At 43.8% G+C, this 15000-nt stretch overlaps 1 protein-coding gene across 2 annotated transcripts in view; it reads right to left on the reverse strand.

Moving 5' to 3' along the window:
- Positions 1–3588: 3588 nt before the first annotated feature.
- Positions 3589–15000, reverse strand: part of LOC143291092 (uncharacterized) — a 90267-nt gene continuing 78855 nt past the window's right edge. For both annotated transcript variants that reach the window (XM_076600712.1, XM_076600713.1), the window contains 2 exons: positions 11523–11750; positions 3589–10848 (listed from right to left, as the gene is read on the reverse strand). In XM_076600712.1, coding sequence (XP_076456827.1) covers positions 9385–10848; positions 11523–11750 — 1692 coding nt within the window. In that variant the 3' untranslated portion in view covers positions 3589–9384. The remainder of the gene's footprint in view (positions 10849–11522; positions 11751–15000) is intronic.

A 15000-nucleotide genomic window follows, 5' to 3' on the forward strand; every position in this document is an offset into this window, starting at 1 on the left:
ACAAACGTTATTACTTTTCAGTAAGAAGGCTTCGGTTTATTTCTGTTTGTTTTGTTCCCATAGGTTCTTTTCCTTTTTTTCAATTTTTCTCATGATGAAGGACTTAAATGCCAGGGCTGTGTTGTTGCACATTGCTCAGTTTTTCTTAGTGTTGAGAATTGTCCTACAATATAAAGTCCACACTAATGCTGTTTGCGTCTTTCCACTGTGGTCAGAAGATATTCATATGATCCGATGGTTTGCTTAACTCTCTCCATACAAACGGTGAAAGAATCGATGTTAACAGCGTTTCATCCCAATTACCATCATCAAAATATTGCAAGAGGAAGGCTCTTATACTGAAGAGGTGAATGTTGACAAAGAATACCACAATTCTCTGACGACGGAAGCTAAAGGTTGGGTCATTCAGACACCCACAGGACATCCGAGGGGTCTGTGTAGAGGAGAAGAGAGGACTGGCCGTACTGAGTGAGTTAACTCTTGTCGTTTCACTTCCATATTAGTGACCTGATCTCTGAAGGGGGATGCCCAGGAGTGTTCGGAAAGCAGTCACATCCCTGTGGCCTGTATCCCCTTCTCCATGATATGTATAGATATGATAGTTTCAGTTTCAGTTTCAGTAGCTCAAGGAGGCGTCACTGCGTTCGGACAAATCCATATACGCTACACCACATCTGCCAAGCAGATGCCTGACCAGCAGCGTAACCCAACCCGCTTTGTCAGGCCTTGAGAAAAAAATAAAATAAAATAAAACAAAATAAAATAAATAAATAAATAATAATAATATAATTTAAAAAAAAAAAAAATAAATAATAATAATAATGAAAATAAAATAAATAAATCGATAAATGGATGTTTTTAATATATACATTTATTTGCTTATTTATCATCATTGTTGTCTTTTTTTAAAAATTTATTTATGATAGTCAGTTGTGTCCGACTATGACCTTCAGAACAGCAGAGGAGGCAACTGCAACTGTACCCAAGTACACCCCCACTCTCTCGGCCAAGAGGGTTTTAGGAGAGTCGGCGTTGGGATGGTTCCCAAAGGCCATCTAGCCCACAAGGCTGCAGCACTAAGAGCCAGTGCAATTTTGCCTCCAAGCTTAAGAGTCATAGTCCTTCACAAAAGACTAAGCTGTAAATGGTTTCCCATTGACTGGAAAAACCATTGATAATACAGCTCTCAATTTGCTGTTGGCCCAAATGTAAACTTATGTCAATCTGTGATATAAGCCGAGTGTTGGGCCTATCTACTAGATGTAAAAACCCATGACCCAAAGTCACAGGCATACAGGAATATTGAGACGACCTAGCAGTGCATCGGTGTGAACTATGACATAAGCCAGTGCCACGTTCTTCTTACTCCAAAGGGTCTTTCTTCAGTTCAGTTTCCAGGAGGTATCAAAGCGTGTGACTGATCCCTATATGCTACACCACATCTGCTGTTCAAAATTTTCTTTTAAGATTAAAAAAAAAAAAAAAAAACCCCCAAACACCAAAGAAGAAAAGGCCTAACGCACTGATCAAACCTTCAATGCCTACGGCAGTCTTCAGTTTGAAGCCAACTTAAAGCTGCCAGAATCACTGCTGCAATCACACAGCCTGGAGGCTGGTGGATGATCAGGGTGAAAGATGTCCCTCATGTTCAGAGATGGAGGGGGACAGAAAGTGAGGGGGCTGGGGGTCGGGGGGCGGGGGGGGGGCAGAAAGAGAGGAGGGGGCAGAAAGAGAGAGGAGGGGGGGCAGAAAGAGAGGGGGGGGACAGAAAGAGAGGGGAGGGGGGGACAGAAAGAGAGGGGGGACAGAAAGAGAGGGGAGGGGGGGACAGAAAGAGAGGGGGGACAGAAAGAGAGGGGAGGGGGGACAGAAAGAGAGGGGAGGGGGGCAGAAAGAGAGAGGAGGGGGGCAGAAAGAGAGGGGAGGGGGGCAGAAAGAGAGGGGGGGGGGGCAGAAAGAGAGGGGAGGGGGGCAGAAAGAGAGGGGGGGGGCAGAAAGAGAGGGGAGGGGGGACAGAAAGAGAGGGGAGGGGGGCAGAAAGAGAGGGGAGGGGGGGGCAGAAAGAGAGGGGAGGGGGGGGCAGAGAGGGGGAGGGGGGGGGGCAGAAAGATGGGGGAGGGGGGCAGAAAGAGAGGGGGGGCAGAAAGAGAGGGGAGGGGGTCAGAAAGAGAGGGGGGACGGAAAGAGAGGGGGGGGCAGAAAGAGAGAGGAGGGGGGCAGAAAGAGAGGGGGGACAGAAAGAGAGAGGAGGTGGGACAGAAAGAGAGGGGAGGGGGGCAGAAAGAGAGGGGAGGGGAGGGGGGGGCAGAAAGAGAGGGGGGGGGCAGAAAGAGAGGGGGGGGGCAGAAAGAGAGGGGAGGGGGGACAGAAAGAGAGAGGAGGGGGGCAGAAAGAGAGGGGAGGGGGGGCAGAAAGAGAGAGGAGGGGGGACAGAAAGAGAGGGGGGGGGCAGAAAGAGAGAGGAGGGGGGGCAGAAAGAGGGGGGGGGGCAGAAAGAGAGGGGGGGGTCAGAAAGAGAGAGGAGGGGGGCAGAAAGAGGGGGGGGGGGGCAGAAAGAGGGGGGGGGGCAGAAAGAGAGGGGAGGGGGGGCAGAAAGAGAGGGGGGACAGAAAGAGAGAGGAGGCAGAAAGAGGGGGGGGGGGCAGAAAGAGAGGGGAGGGGGGCAGAAAGAGAGGGGAGGGGGGGCAGAAAGAGAGGGGGGGGCAGAAAGAGGGGGAGGCAGAAAGAGAGGGGAGGGGGGCAGAAAGAGAGGGGAGGGGGGCAGAAAGAGAGGGGGGGCAGAAAGAGAGGGGAGGGGGGGCAGAAAGAGAGAGGAACCACAGTGCGAGTCTCTACCTGTGGTGCCAAGAATTCATGTGGACTGTGCTGGGCTGTATATGGCTGCTGCTGCTCCAACAAAAAACACTGATTCATGCACATCCATGCCTGCACTCTGTGTGCAGCGTGCAAACCGCTTGCACAAAGTTGTATAAAGTGTAAAAACCATGTTAACTCTCTCCATACGAACGGCGAAAGAGACGATGTTAACAGCGTTTCACCCCAATTATTACCATCATCAAAATATCGCAAACGGAAGGCTCTTATACTGAAGAGGTGAATGTTGACAGAGAATACCACAATTCTGACGACGGAAGCTAAAGGTTGGGTCATTCAGACACCCACTGGACATCCGAGGGGTCTGTGTAGAGGAGAAGAGAGGACTGGCCGTACTGAGTGAGTTAAACCTAATTAAATGTATCTGGTGTGCATGAGTATGCCTCTGTGTGTGTGTGTGTGTGTGTGTGTGTGTGTGCTTGCTTGCATATATGTGCACCTGCATGCCTGTGTCTGTATACATGAGGGTATTGGTGTAAGCATTTGTATGTAAGTTCTGGGGAAAAAAAAGAAAATAAAAGGTGAGAGTTAGACAAGACATGCTGATACACAGAAAAAACAGAGAGAGACAGAGACAGCGTCAGAGAGACAGAGAAAAACAGACAGACAGACAGACAGACCAACCGAAAGCCAGAAGAGAAGAGAAAAAACAACAACAACTGCATGCAGGTCAAAGCACACCTCAGAATGAAACCACCACACACAAATCTCCGCTGACATATCAAAGCATTTATTTCACACACACACAAACCAGAAAAGCTTGACTAGACAAACAAACTAAGCATAATAATGACAAGCTTGCAAAAAACATGATGGAAAACGCGTTGCGGAGCCATCATTGTTGTACATAACAAATAAAGTTCGTCAACGTGGTAAAGGATGTACACTGATGTATGTATTTATATCAACAGCAAAATAACAAGTTGTGCCATTTTTCTTCTGTCATTTTATTTTCATCTGTACAGATCTCTCTCTCTCTCTCTCTCTCTCTCTCTATATATATATATATATGATTCACACTTTTCTGTGCAAAACATAAACAAGTGTACTTTTTTTTTGATCATCGTGGTTTCCATGAAAAGAGCAATATACATAGATAAAATTAATATATATAGACAGAGAGATCTATGTACAGGAATGTCTGCATAAAACAATAATACTGAACATGTCTTTTTGCACAAAAAAAACCCAAAACAACACAAAACAACAACAACAACAACAACACAAAACAAACACACTGACTTCTGGAGAAGCACACAATTTTGAGATTCGAACAAAGATACAAGTAACCCAAGTGCTGGTCCGTTATGAATATCGAGGAAAAGTCACAGAGAGAGACAGAGATTGAGAACGAGAAAGAACAACACACACACACACACACACACACACACACACAAATCCTTCAAAAGACTTTTTGCTGAAATCCAATACTTCCTCACTCCTGTCCCCCTCCTTCCCAAACCCCCACCCCACCCCACCCCACCCCACCCCACACAAAGAAGGAAAAAAAAAAAGAAAAGAAAAGAAAGGAAGACAACTGACATACTGAAAGTAAGCCCCTCACTCCCCCCCCCCCCCCCCCCACACACACACATACACCCACCCACTCTAACCAGATTGATAGTTTGAACAGAACTGTTTGTGAAGTTGATCACATGTTCATAATAAAATGAAGTTGACGACTATGGTTCTATACTGTATACTGTTACACATCCATTGTTGAGACAGAAACTAAGAAATTAGTTTTGATATAGCTCCTTTTAACCCTTTCACCGCCAAGCTCGCATTTATGCACAGGCGTGGTAGAGGACCCATGTCAACTGAAAGGTGACCATTCATTGGTCTGTTATCCATGAACCTACTGCCCTCAATGTTCGGTGATAGGATAGGCCATATTTTCTATACATTGCAGGAGGGGGGAATCCCCAGCTATTCTTAGCCACTGTCTTTTCTGTGTTTATACCACAAGGGAATTTTGTACTCTAAATTGACTGGCGGTGAAAGGGTTAAAAAGGTGGGGTGGGAGATGGTGGGTAACATGACTTCTGTAAACTTCACCAAATTTTCGCCCAACCATGAACTAAACATTACAGCTATGCCAGTGTCCTCATATCATGCTCCGCATTGTTACAGTTATAGTACAAAATAGTAAGCGTAACAGTAAGCGTATGTAATGATGTACTGTACATACATGTACCTTTCATCAAATATTGTTCATTTTAAGGAAAGAGGAGGGGAGGAGAGGGGGGGTGGGGTGTGGGGGTGGGGGGGAGGCTTTCTGACAAACCTACGAGAAGCCAAATGTATTCAGGCTTCAATTTCAATGAAATTTGTGTTGAAAAAGGACTTTCTCCCCCCCCCCCCCCCCACCACACCCCCAGTGAGACTCACAAGTATTGCTCTGTTGCAAATTACATGTATGGACCAGCCATAAGTGTAAAACAGTTTCGTCTTTCGGAACAAACAAAAATGGATATCAAAGTAAACTGATTCAAAACATACACATTATTGAATATACGGAGATGTTGAATGGCAAACTGGATCATTGTTAACTCTCTCCATACTAACGGCGAAAGAGATGACGTTAACAGCGTTTCACCTCAGTTACCATCATCAAAATATTGCAAGCGGAAGTCTCTTATGCTGAAGAGGTGAATGTTGACAAAGAATACCACAATTCTGACGACGGAAGCTAAAGGTTGGGTCATTCAGACACCCACTGGACATCCGAGGGGTCTGTGTAGAGGAGAAGAGAGGACTGGCCGTACTGAGTGAGTTAACAGCAATCGTTTTAACAACACATACTCTGGAATGAATACTAACATGATGGGTTATCTTTCTATTGCTCTGTTTCAAATCAAAAGGCTTTTTTCTTAGATGACATATGACTAGAAATATCAGAAAAATGACGATAAAAATTCTGATCATTCACGTCTTACTTTTTCAAGTCTTTATGGTTTTCAACTGAAAATGACATTTCTAACGAACTCTGGAAAACACCTCAATCAGTTTGACTATTTTGAAAGAGATCTTCAGTTTTGCATTGTATGTATACACATATGAACATCTAAATAAAATAAATAACTAGATAACTAAACAAATCAATCAAGCTAACCAACCATTTTAACAATCTTTAATATCATAACAAAACTTCACATTCACAGCCAGCTCTGTCTAAAAATGGGCTCTGTCTAAAAAATTAAAAAAAAATTATCTGAAGCAACATTCACCACAAAACCCACAATCATTCATTATCATAATACTCAGAAAACAACAAGCAAGGCAACTGCTGTACATTTGCAAACAAATACTCCTTGACACAATGCAACAAGTCGACTAAAACTAACAAGCGTACAGTTAACAGACAACAAACAAGAACGAAAAACTGTGACAATGACAATAACTGAGACCTATCAAGATTAAGGGTTGATGTTTTCCTTCTCAAAGGATTTATTTGTTCCACGTCATATCTTAAGCTTTACATTGAAATGCACAACTTAAAAAAAAAAAAAAAAAATAATATAATAATAATAAACAAGTCCGAATAAGCCACAGCTAATATTTCATGACTGAATGACACAAACTCACAAGAATCAGTGTGTGATCTCCAAGACAAAGACTTCTCCACGCTGGTGTTAAAAGCAAGTACGAGAGAGAAAAGAGACAGACAGACAGACAAAGAAAGAGAGAAAGAGAAACAAAGAGAGACAGAGAAAGGATGAGAGAGGGGGGATCATTCTGTCATACACAGAGAATGTGTGGAGAAAGAACAAAAAAACAAACCCTGAAAGAACATACAAATCATACAAAAAAAGAAGAAGATAAAATAAACATAATAAAACTATTTTTCTAAGCACCATAAAAACCCAAAATATAAACTAATCACAGGAGTACAAAAAAAAACCATAAAGAAAACATGCCATTTACATCAAATAATCCTGATGGTTTGCAAGCAAATGACCAACAATCTTTTTTTTTTTTTTTTTTTTTTTCATTGCACTGAAAATAATCATGCCCTTCTAACAATCTGAGGAGGAAAAAAAAAAAAAAAACAATTTCAGGAGAAAAACAAAAAAATGAAACAATGGAAACAAAAATAGGACTTGCCTGCCTTGCGCAGAACATTTGAGCATGAACATGAACACACACACACACACACACACAACACACACACACACACACACACACTGACACACACAAACACAGTAGTTGGAAATCAACTGAATAAAATATATCTTTAAAAACACTGAAGAGGTTAAAAAATAAATAAATAAAAAAAAAGTGTGGATTAAATGCAGGCGGTAGAAACATGTGGTCAAAAAACTTTTCGTGGTCAGATACTTTTGAGTTTGTAAAAATCTTTTAGTGGAAAATCTCATCTTGGTAATCGTACTCTAAGACATTTCAGTTCATTATTTATCAAAAACAACAACAACAACAACAAAAAAAAAAAAAAGAGTAAAAAGTAAAAAAGATACAAAATCTAAAGATTATAAATTTCATTCTGACTGAGCAATATCACATTTTGCAAAACAAAACCACAACAATGTCTGTATTGATCATACTGCACGAGTACACTGACTATAGATTAATTATTTGGTACATATACTCAGTGAACAATGTCAACGTCTTGAAAAAAAAAAAAAGGTTTTATTTCCATGCGATTTTTTTTTTCAAGTGATGTGAAGTTACACTGAAGCTAAATTATGTTGTTCTTTGACTTTAAACTTGTAACAGTAATTTTTCTTCTTCTTTTTTTTTTCTTTCTTTTTTTTTTTTTAAATAAGAAGAAAGATTGGTATATGATGTAGATATGCCCAGTATACACTGCAACGACACCAGTCTGTATGGCAGATTATCCATCATCTTAAAATGTGATGGTCATTATCCCCTTATACAATACCGAACAGTTTACTGAAAGCAATGTTCATAATAATCTACAATAACAACGTTTTAGAAGACATTACTGCGTGTAAACAGCATGTATATATCAATATGGCAACTAAAGTAATCAACACTAACAATATAAAATATGAATGGAATGAATAAAATAAAGAATATACAAGACCAGCTTATATATCCTCATCTGGGCAGAACAGGCAATAAATTTTATATATATATATATATATATATATATATATATATATATATATATATCATCCTTGACCCTGAACACAATGTATTAAAAAGTGGTCCGAGGATATTGCTTCAAGAAATAATATAGTTTTAACACACTGCAACGAATTTTGACCAATTGAAAACAGATTTCGCTTTTGAATGAAAAACTAAGCCACATTTTCTGCAGTCAGCAAATTTCTTGAACCAACAACAAATCAGTTCTCATCATCATGAACCAAGCTATTGATGAATAATATAATTCACTACAGAGGAATAACAGAGACAGACAGTATACCACAAGAAAGTTAGTAAAAGTGGATGTTCATGGTATTATTTCAGTGCTGTTCATTTATCTATCTATTCATTCTTATCTTTCATATTTCATTGCAATTTCTATCTATTTATTCTTATCTTTCATATTTCATTGTAATTTCTATAATGCTTTACAACAGTTCATTATCAATTTATAACCACAACCACCTTGATCACTTCATACATTGGAAATGTTTGATCAGAAGAACTTGTCCACTGTACTGTAATTTACAGCAGATTTGTCGAGTGGACCATATTTACTGGTCATAATTCATTCTAAATTCATGAAAGTCAATCAGAAAATAGTCTGGAGCTCTGTGTAAAAATCAAGATAAAATCCTGAAACAATGGAGGGATACTTGTTAACAGCTAACATAGCACCAGGTATTGACCCAGACGTCATCTAGTTCTTTTTTCTATCTCTCGCCTTTTTTTTTTTTTATTATCTTAAAATAATATAACAAGACAAAATCAATAATGCCTTTCTAATTTCTTTAAGTTACAAGAGCATGCATTAATTCAGCTAAGAACCTGTCTCTTCAAAGATGACGTTCTGACTTTATGAAACAAGAACTGATGATCAAGAAATCAGCATAAAAGAAAATGTCTTGTGGGGTATACATGTAAAATTTATTCACATCCACAACACAATCTTGTGCAGTTTTTCAACACTGATGTTCATGAAAATAAATCTTTGACAAACAGTAGATTTCTAATGTGATGAACATGCATACCGACAGGCACACAGACACGAACACAATCTTCCAGTATAAACAGCACACAAACATTTGGTGATCAAATGACAAGTCAAACGGCTTGTGAGTAACAGGCAGTTGGTTTCATCAACAAGTACCGGTAGTCCTTTCCTTGAAGACGTTTTGGCAAGCACCGCAAAAAACAAGAACGACGCAGTGTATCTTCTGTAGCAACTTTAACAATGTGTCTGGTGGGCTGACAGAAAAATGTCAAGTTTTTAACAACAGTTCAAACAAATCAGTAGTGCTTTCTGTCCATTCACTGCACACAAGTGAAGTTCGCTCATGATCCAGACGAGTCTCAGCATTCCCCAGAAAGCTGTGATCAACTGGATGGCGGCTGTCCCAGAAAATCGGATATGATGTTTGGAATGTTACCATCATTTCCACTGTCCTGCAGTTGCTGTGCTTGTTGCGGCTGTTGCAGAAGCTGTTGGGAATATGGGGAATCCACACTAGACGGGGTACCAGCACCCGAACGTGCCCGGGAGCTGCCAGGGGTGCCGGCGTCCGAAAACGCTCCCTGTCTGGCGGAGAGAGATGCCAAGCTCTCCAAGTCATCCAGGATGTTGTACCAGAGAGGGATGGGCTCTGAAATGCTGGCGCTCAGGTCCGAACCTATGCACACGGGGGTTGTTTCTTGCAAGACTGTGCTGTTGGTCAGACACGTGGTCACACTGTCTGCCAATGTTGGGTGCATGCTCTGAGAACTGTACGCCGTGGTGACCGCAGGGTCAAACAACCCGGGCAGGTTTTGCTGAGACAGAGACAAGGACGAGGACACTGCAGATGGGGTCACTTTCCTGGCAAGGTCACTGCTACTCCGGGGTCGCTGGTAGTAAGGCACTGCCGAGCTGGCTACAGACCCTGTGTTCACAGAACCACTGGAACTCACAAGGAAGTTGGGAACAGGTGACACAGAGCTCCCAGTGCTGCACACGCCCCCTCTGAAGGCTTGCGAGGTGATGTGAGCAGAGTGAGGTGTCTGAGGCATGCTGCCAGCAGCACAGGTAAAGGGGTACGTCCTTCCTTGGGAAGCACCACAGCCACTGGACGAGTGAGGAGGGACCCAAGTCAATGCAGCACCGGGCTGGCCGGTGGTCACCGGTGCTGGGGGGGAGCGGTGCGAGACAACAGTGGGGATGTTGCTGGCCATATCCGAGTCACCAACCACTTTACTGAGCACAGTCAATTCTGGCATGAAGCCCGTACTTCTCAGGTCAGTACTGCTGTCCCGGTTAAACTCGCTGTACATCAGCGTGGAGGAGGAGGAGGAGGGGGAGGAGGAGACTGGGTCGGAGAAAGCACGGGGCTGCGAGGATGGCGCCGTCAGGTTGGGAACGCTCCCGGAACGGTACATCGTGGGAGCGGTGGCGGATGACGATGACGATGACGATGAACGTGAGGACTCCTCAAAGCTGCGGCTGCCCTTGTTCATGGAGGACAAGTGCTGTCCGGTCTGCTGGACGTTGGTCTGTCGGGTCAGCTGCTGTCGTCTGCTCTGTTCCGCTTGCTGTGTTTGTAATGCCCTGCCAGGGAGCAGCGCCGACTGTCCTGGGGTCACCGGCACACTGCCCGTCAGTCTGCCGCACTGTGCACTGGGGTGTGGACCAGGGTGAGCCACCACAGCTTCCGTGTCCAGCGAGGAGGGGCTAGCAGTCGGGGTGGAGCTCTGAGACTGAGGGGAGTTCTGCAGAGTGAGCGGTTTCTGCATCTCCTCCTGCGCAAGAAGCTTCAGCAAACCGTCGGGAATGATGCCTCGATCCAAGTCTACGCTCCAGCGTTTGTACTGAGAGGGAAAACAAGAAGCATGGTCTGTGATGATGTTGAAAGCATCGAGACAAGTCAAGAGATGCTTTCAAGCATCAGGGAGAGGGTGTCCAACACCGTGACAATTAAAACGATGGGACGTCTGCGCTCTACCAGTCTTGGACTTCTCACCCTCATCTTCCACTTACATCTGAGCATGTGGTTTAAAGCTTTCTTCCCAAATGTAGATGATGACCACAACAGAGCAAGCTACTATTGAAATCATGTTTAAATCTTGTCTTTTACTGCTCTTATTTCAAACACATGCTTCCATTCTATCTTGATGTACAAATTTCCATGTATTCAGATATAATAAACTCTTTATTTATACATAATGTAATCAAAGAAAGAAAGAAACGTTTTCAAAAGAAATATAACAAATCCAATTATCTGAGTTGAAATGGGTTTTTTTTTCTAACATCTCTCTCTCTCACACCAAAAACTCCTACCCCCTCCCCTCCCCTCGCCCCCCGCCCCCCCACAAACCCTCCCCACCCCGCCCCCCAAAACTCCAACCTTGACACTCACAACTAAAACAAACAACAAAACACAACACAGATGAAAAACCCTAAAAACAAAAACCCAAACAAAGCGACCAACTGACCGACCAACCAAACCAAACCAAACCAAACAAAACAAAAATAGCGCACTCACCATTTCCACCTCCTCCCTCAGAGAGAAGACCGCCTTCTCACGACTGGACACCAGCTCCTCCAGGTACTGGTAGCGCAGCTTTTTTCTGGCGCGACATTCACGCGCGCTCTGCCGACTACGCTCCAGCTTAGCCTTCTGGTCAATCTTGGAAGGTTTGCGGCCTGGCCGCTTGCCCACACGCTTCTGCGACGACTTCTCGTGCGCCATGCTCGCGCCTCCGCTGTTTGGCTGCAACAAGCAGAGATGGGAAGTCCGAATGAATATCAAAAAAAAAAAAAGCACGGGGGGGTGGGGGGGGGGGGGGGGGGGGTATTATGCATACAAGTTGAAGAGCAAACTTGTGTGAACAAGTATCAAGTCATGGGGAACAGAAATAAGGGGAATGTTATTTTGTAAGCTTGCCTGAGAAAGAAAGAATAAACTTGTGCGAATGAGTACCATGGAAACAGAAAATACAGGAATGTTATTTTGTAAGCTTGCCTGAGAAAGAAAGAATAAACTTGTGCGAATGAGTACCATGGAAACAGAAAATACAGGAATGTATTTTTGTAAGCTTGCCTGAGAAAGAAAGAATAAACTTGTGCGAATGAGTACCATGGAAACAGAAAATACAGGAATGTTATTTTGTAAGCTTGCCTGAGAAAGAAAGAATAAACTTGTGCGAATGAGTACCATGGAAACAGAAAATACAGGAATGTTATTTTGTAAGCTTGCCTGAGAAAGAAAGAATAAACTTGTGCGAATGAATACCATGGAAACAGAAAATACAGGAATGTATTTTTGTAAGCTTGCCTGAGAATGAAAGAATAAACTTGTGCGAATGAGTACCATGGAAACAGAAAATACAGGAATGTTATTTTGTCAGCTTGCCTGAGAAAGAAAGAATAAACTTGTGCGAATGAATACCATGGAAACAGAAAATACAGGAATGTTATTTTGTAAGCTTGCCTGAGAAAGAAAGAAATAAACTTGTGCGAATGAATACCATGGAAACAGAAAATACAGGAATGTTTTTTTGTAAGCTTGCCTGAGAAAGAAAGAATAAACTTGTGCGAATGAATACCATGGAAACAGAAAATACAGGAATGTATTTTTGTCAGCTTGCCTGAGAAGGAAAGATAGAGGGAGGAGGAGGGAGAGAGAGAGAGAGGGGGGGGGGGGTGGGGGCAGGTGGCGGAGAAAAGGGAGTGGGTTGGTTGTTGGTGGTGAGTGGGATGGTCAGGGACAGAGAGAGAGGGAGGGGGGAGGAGTGGATGGGCGGAAGTGAGGGATAACGTGTGAGAAAACGAGAGAGAGAGAGAGAGAGAGAGAGAGAGAGAGAGAGAACAGACGTAAGAAAGGGAGGGAGGCTGGGGCAGGGAGAGAGAGAAAGAGAAACACCGACAGACAAATACAAACAGACAGACAGACAGACCAGACAGACAGAGAGAGAGAGAGAGAACAGACGTAAGAAAGGGAGGGAGGCTGGGGCAGGGAGAGAGAGAGAAAGAGAAACACCGACAGACAAATACAAACAGACAGACAGACAGACCAGACAGACAGAGAGAGAGAGAGAACAGACGTAAGAAAGGGAGGGAGGCTGGGGCAGGGAGAGAGAGAAAGAGAAACACCGACAGACAAATACAAACAGACAGACAGACAGACCAGACAGACAGAGAGAGAGTGAGAACAGACGTAAGAAAGGGAGGGAGGCTGGGGCAGGGAGAGAGAGAAAGAGAAACACCGACAGACAAATACAAACAGACAGACAGACAGACCAGACAGACAGAGAGAGAGTGAGAACAGACGTAAGAAAGGGAGGGAGGCTGGGGCAGGGAGAGAGAGAAAGAGAAACACCGACAGACAAATACAAACAGACAGACAGACAGACCAGACAGACAGAGAGAGAGAGAGCGAGAAACAGACAGACAGATAGAGAGTGAAAGGGAGAGAGACAGAGACAGAGACTGAAAGGGAGAGAGAGACAGAGATTGAAAGGGAGAGACAGAGAAACAAAGAAAAAGACAGAGAATGATACAGATATATATATATATATATATAGATAGAGAGAGAGAGAGAGAGAGAGAGAGAGAGAGTGAAAGGGAGAGAGAGAGGGTGCGAGGGAGAGAGAGAGGGTGCGAGAGAGAGAGAGAGAGAGCAAGAGCCATTTACTGAGCTCCCACACTGTTCATATTTAATAATGATGTATCCTTTTTTCATTTATTTCTTTTATTTGTTTGCTTGTTAAACTTGAATTAGTGATGCAGGATATATTGCACTGTTCCCAATTGTTGGACACAGTGAGCAGTTGTTGAAAAGGAACAACAGGAATTTGTGTAGGGAGAAGGGTTTAGGGGGGGTGTGGGGTGTGTGGGGTGTGTGTGTGTGGGGGGGGGGGGGGGGGCTTGGGGGGAGTGAGTGGGGGCACTATATGCAAATGTCTGTGGTTTGTGCATTGTCTGTAAAGGGGGGGCAAGTGCAGAACCGACACAAAAGATAACAAAGAAACCAGAGCAGGTGTCTGACCTAGATTGGACTGAGGGGTCATGGATTGCATGCCTTTATTCATTCATTCATTTCTTCTTCCTCTTCTTCTTCTTTTTCAAGTTGAGTAGCTACACAATCAACACGCTCTTTTGTTGTTTGTTGTTGTTTTTTGGCTTGTATTTGTAATTCATGTGTGGTGTCAATCAATGATGATCTAAACCAACATGTTTTTCTTTTTTCTTGTTTTTTTTTCCCACGAGGATCAATGATGTAATTTCCCTAGGTGGAGCCCCCCCCCCCCCCCCCCCCCCCCCCCAAAGTGATCAATTCAACATGAACATCCCCCCTCCCCCAAACCCCCAAGTAACTGAGTCATAGCAGTCAACACCCTACCCAGCACGCCCAGTATTTGGCAACACACCTGCCAGCTCACACAACACCCACGTGGTTTTGTTGTCGTCCTGGGGGAGGGGGAAGGGGGGGTGGGGTTGAGGGGGCGGTGTTCCCGAAATGCGGTCACCGGAAGTGACCTGTTAAAATAAAATGAGGGGGTCCCGGGTCATTCTCTTCCCACCCCCAGCCCCACAACCCACCCTCCCACCGAAAAAGTCGGTCGCCTGCGCAATGATATTCGGGAGTCATACCCGACGATGCTGGGGCGTGCCTGTCACCCACGGCACACAACTATCCAAACTCTGTCGTTTCCACATTAATATTTTTTTTAACAAACCGCACGCTTCAACTGGAGCGAGGCGGTGAGGAAAATTACTTGCACGTTGCGCGCATGCGCACTTCCTCAAGGTTGAAAATAATGAGGTCACTGACTGTCCTCAACCTTGCCCGAAAGTTGTCAACAACATGGCTTCGCCATTCTCACCCCACGTGGGAATAACAGGCGTAAATGAATGCTAGCCATCGTTAACCCATCCACCTTCAACCCCCCCTATATGTCCGTCATAAAACTATGCTTTAAAAGTTCCCTGGCACTAAGACATAGGTGATCACTGCTCGT

This window comes from Babylonia areolata, chromosome 16 (assembly GCF_041734735.1).
Source record: "Babylonia areolata isolate BAREFJ2019XMU chromosome 16, ASM4173473v1, whole genome shotgun sequence".
NCBI classification, from domain to species: Eukaryota; Metazoa; Mollusca; class Gastropoda; order Neogastropoda; family Buccinidae; genus Babylonia; species Babylonia areolata.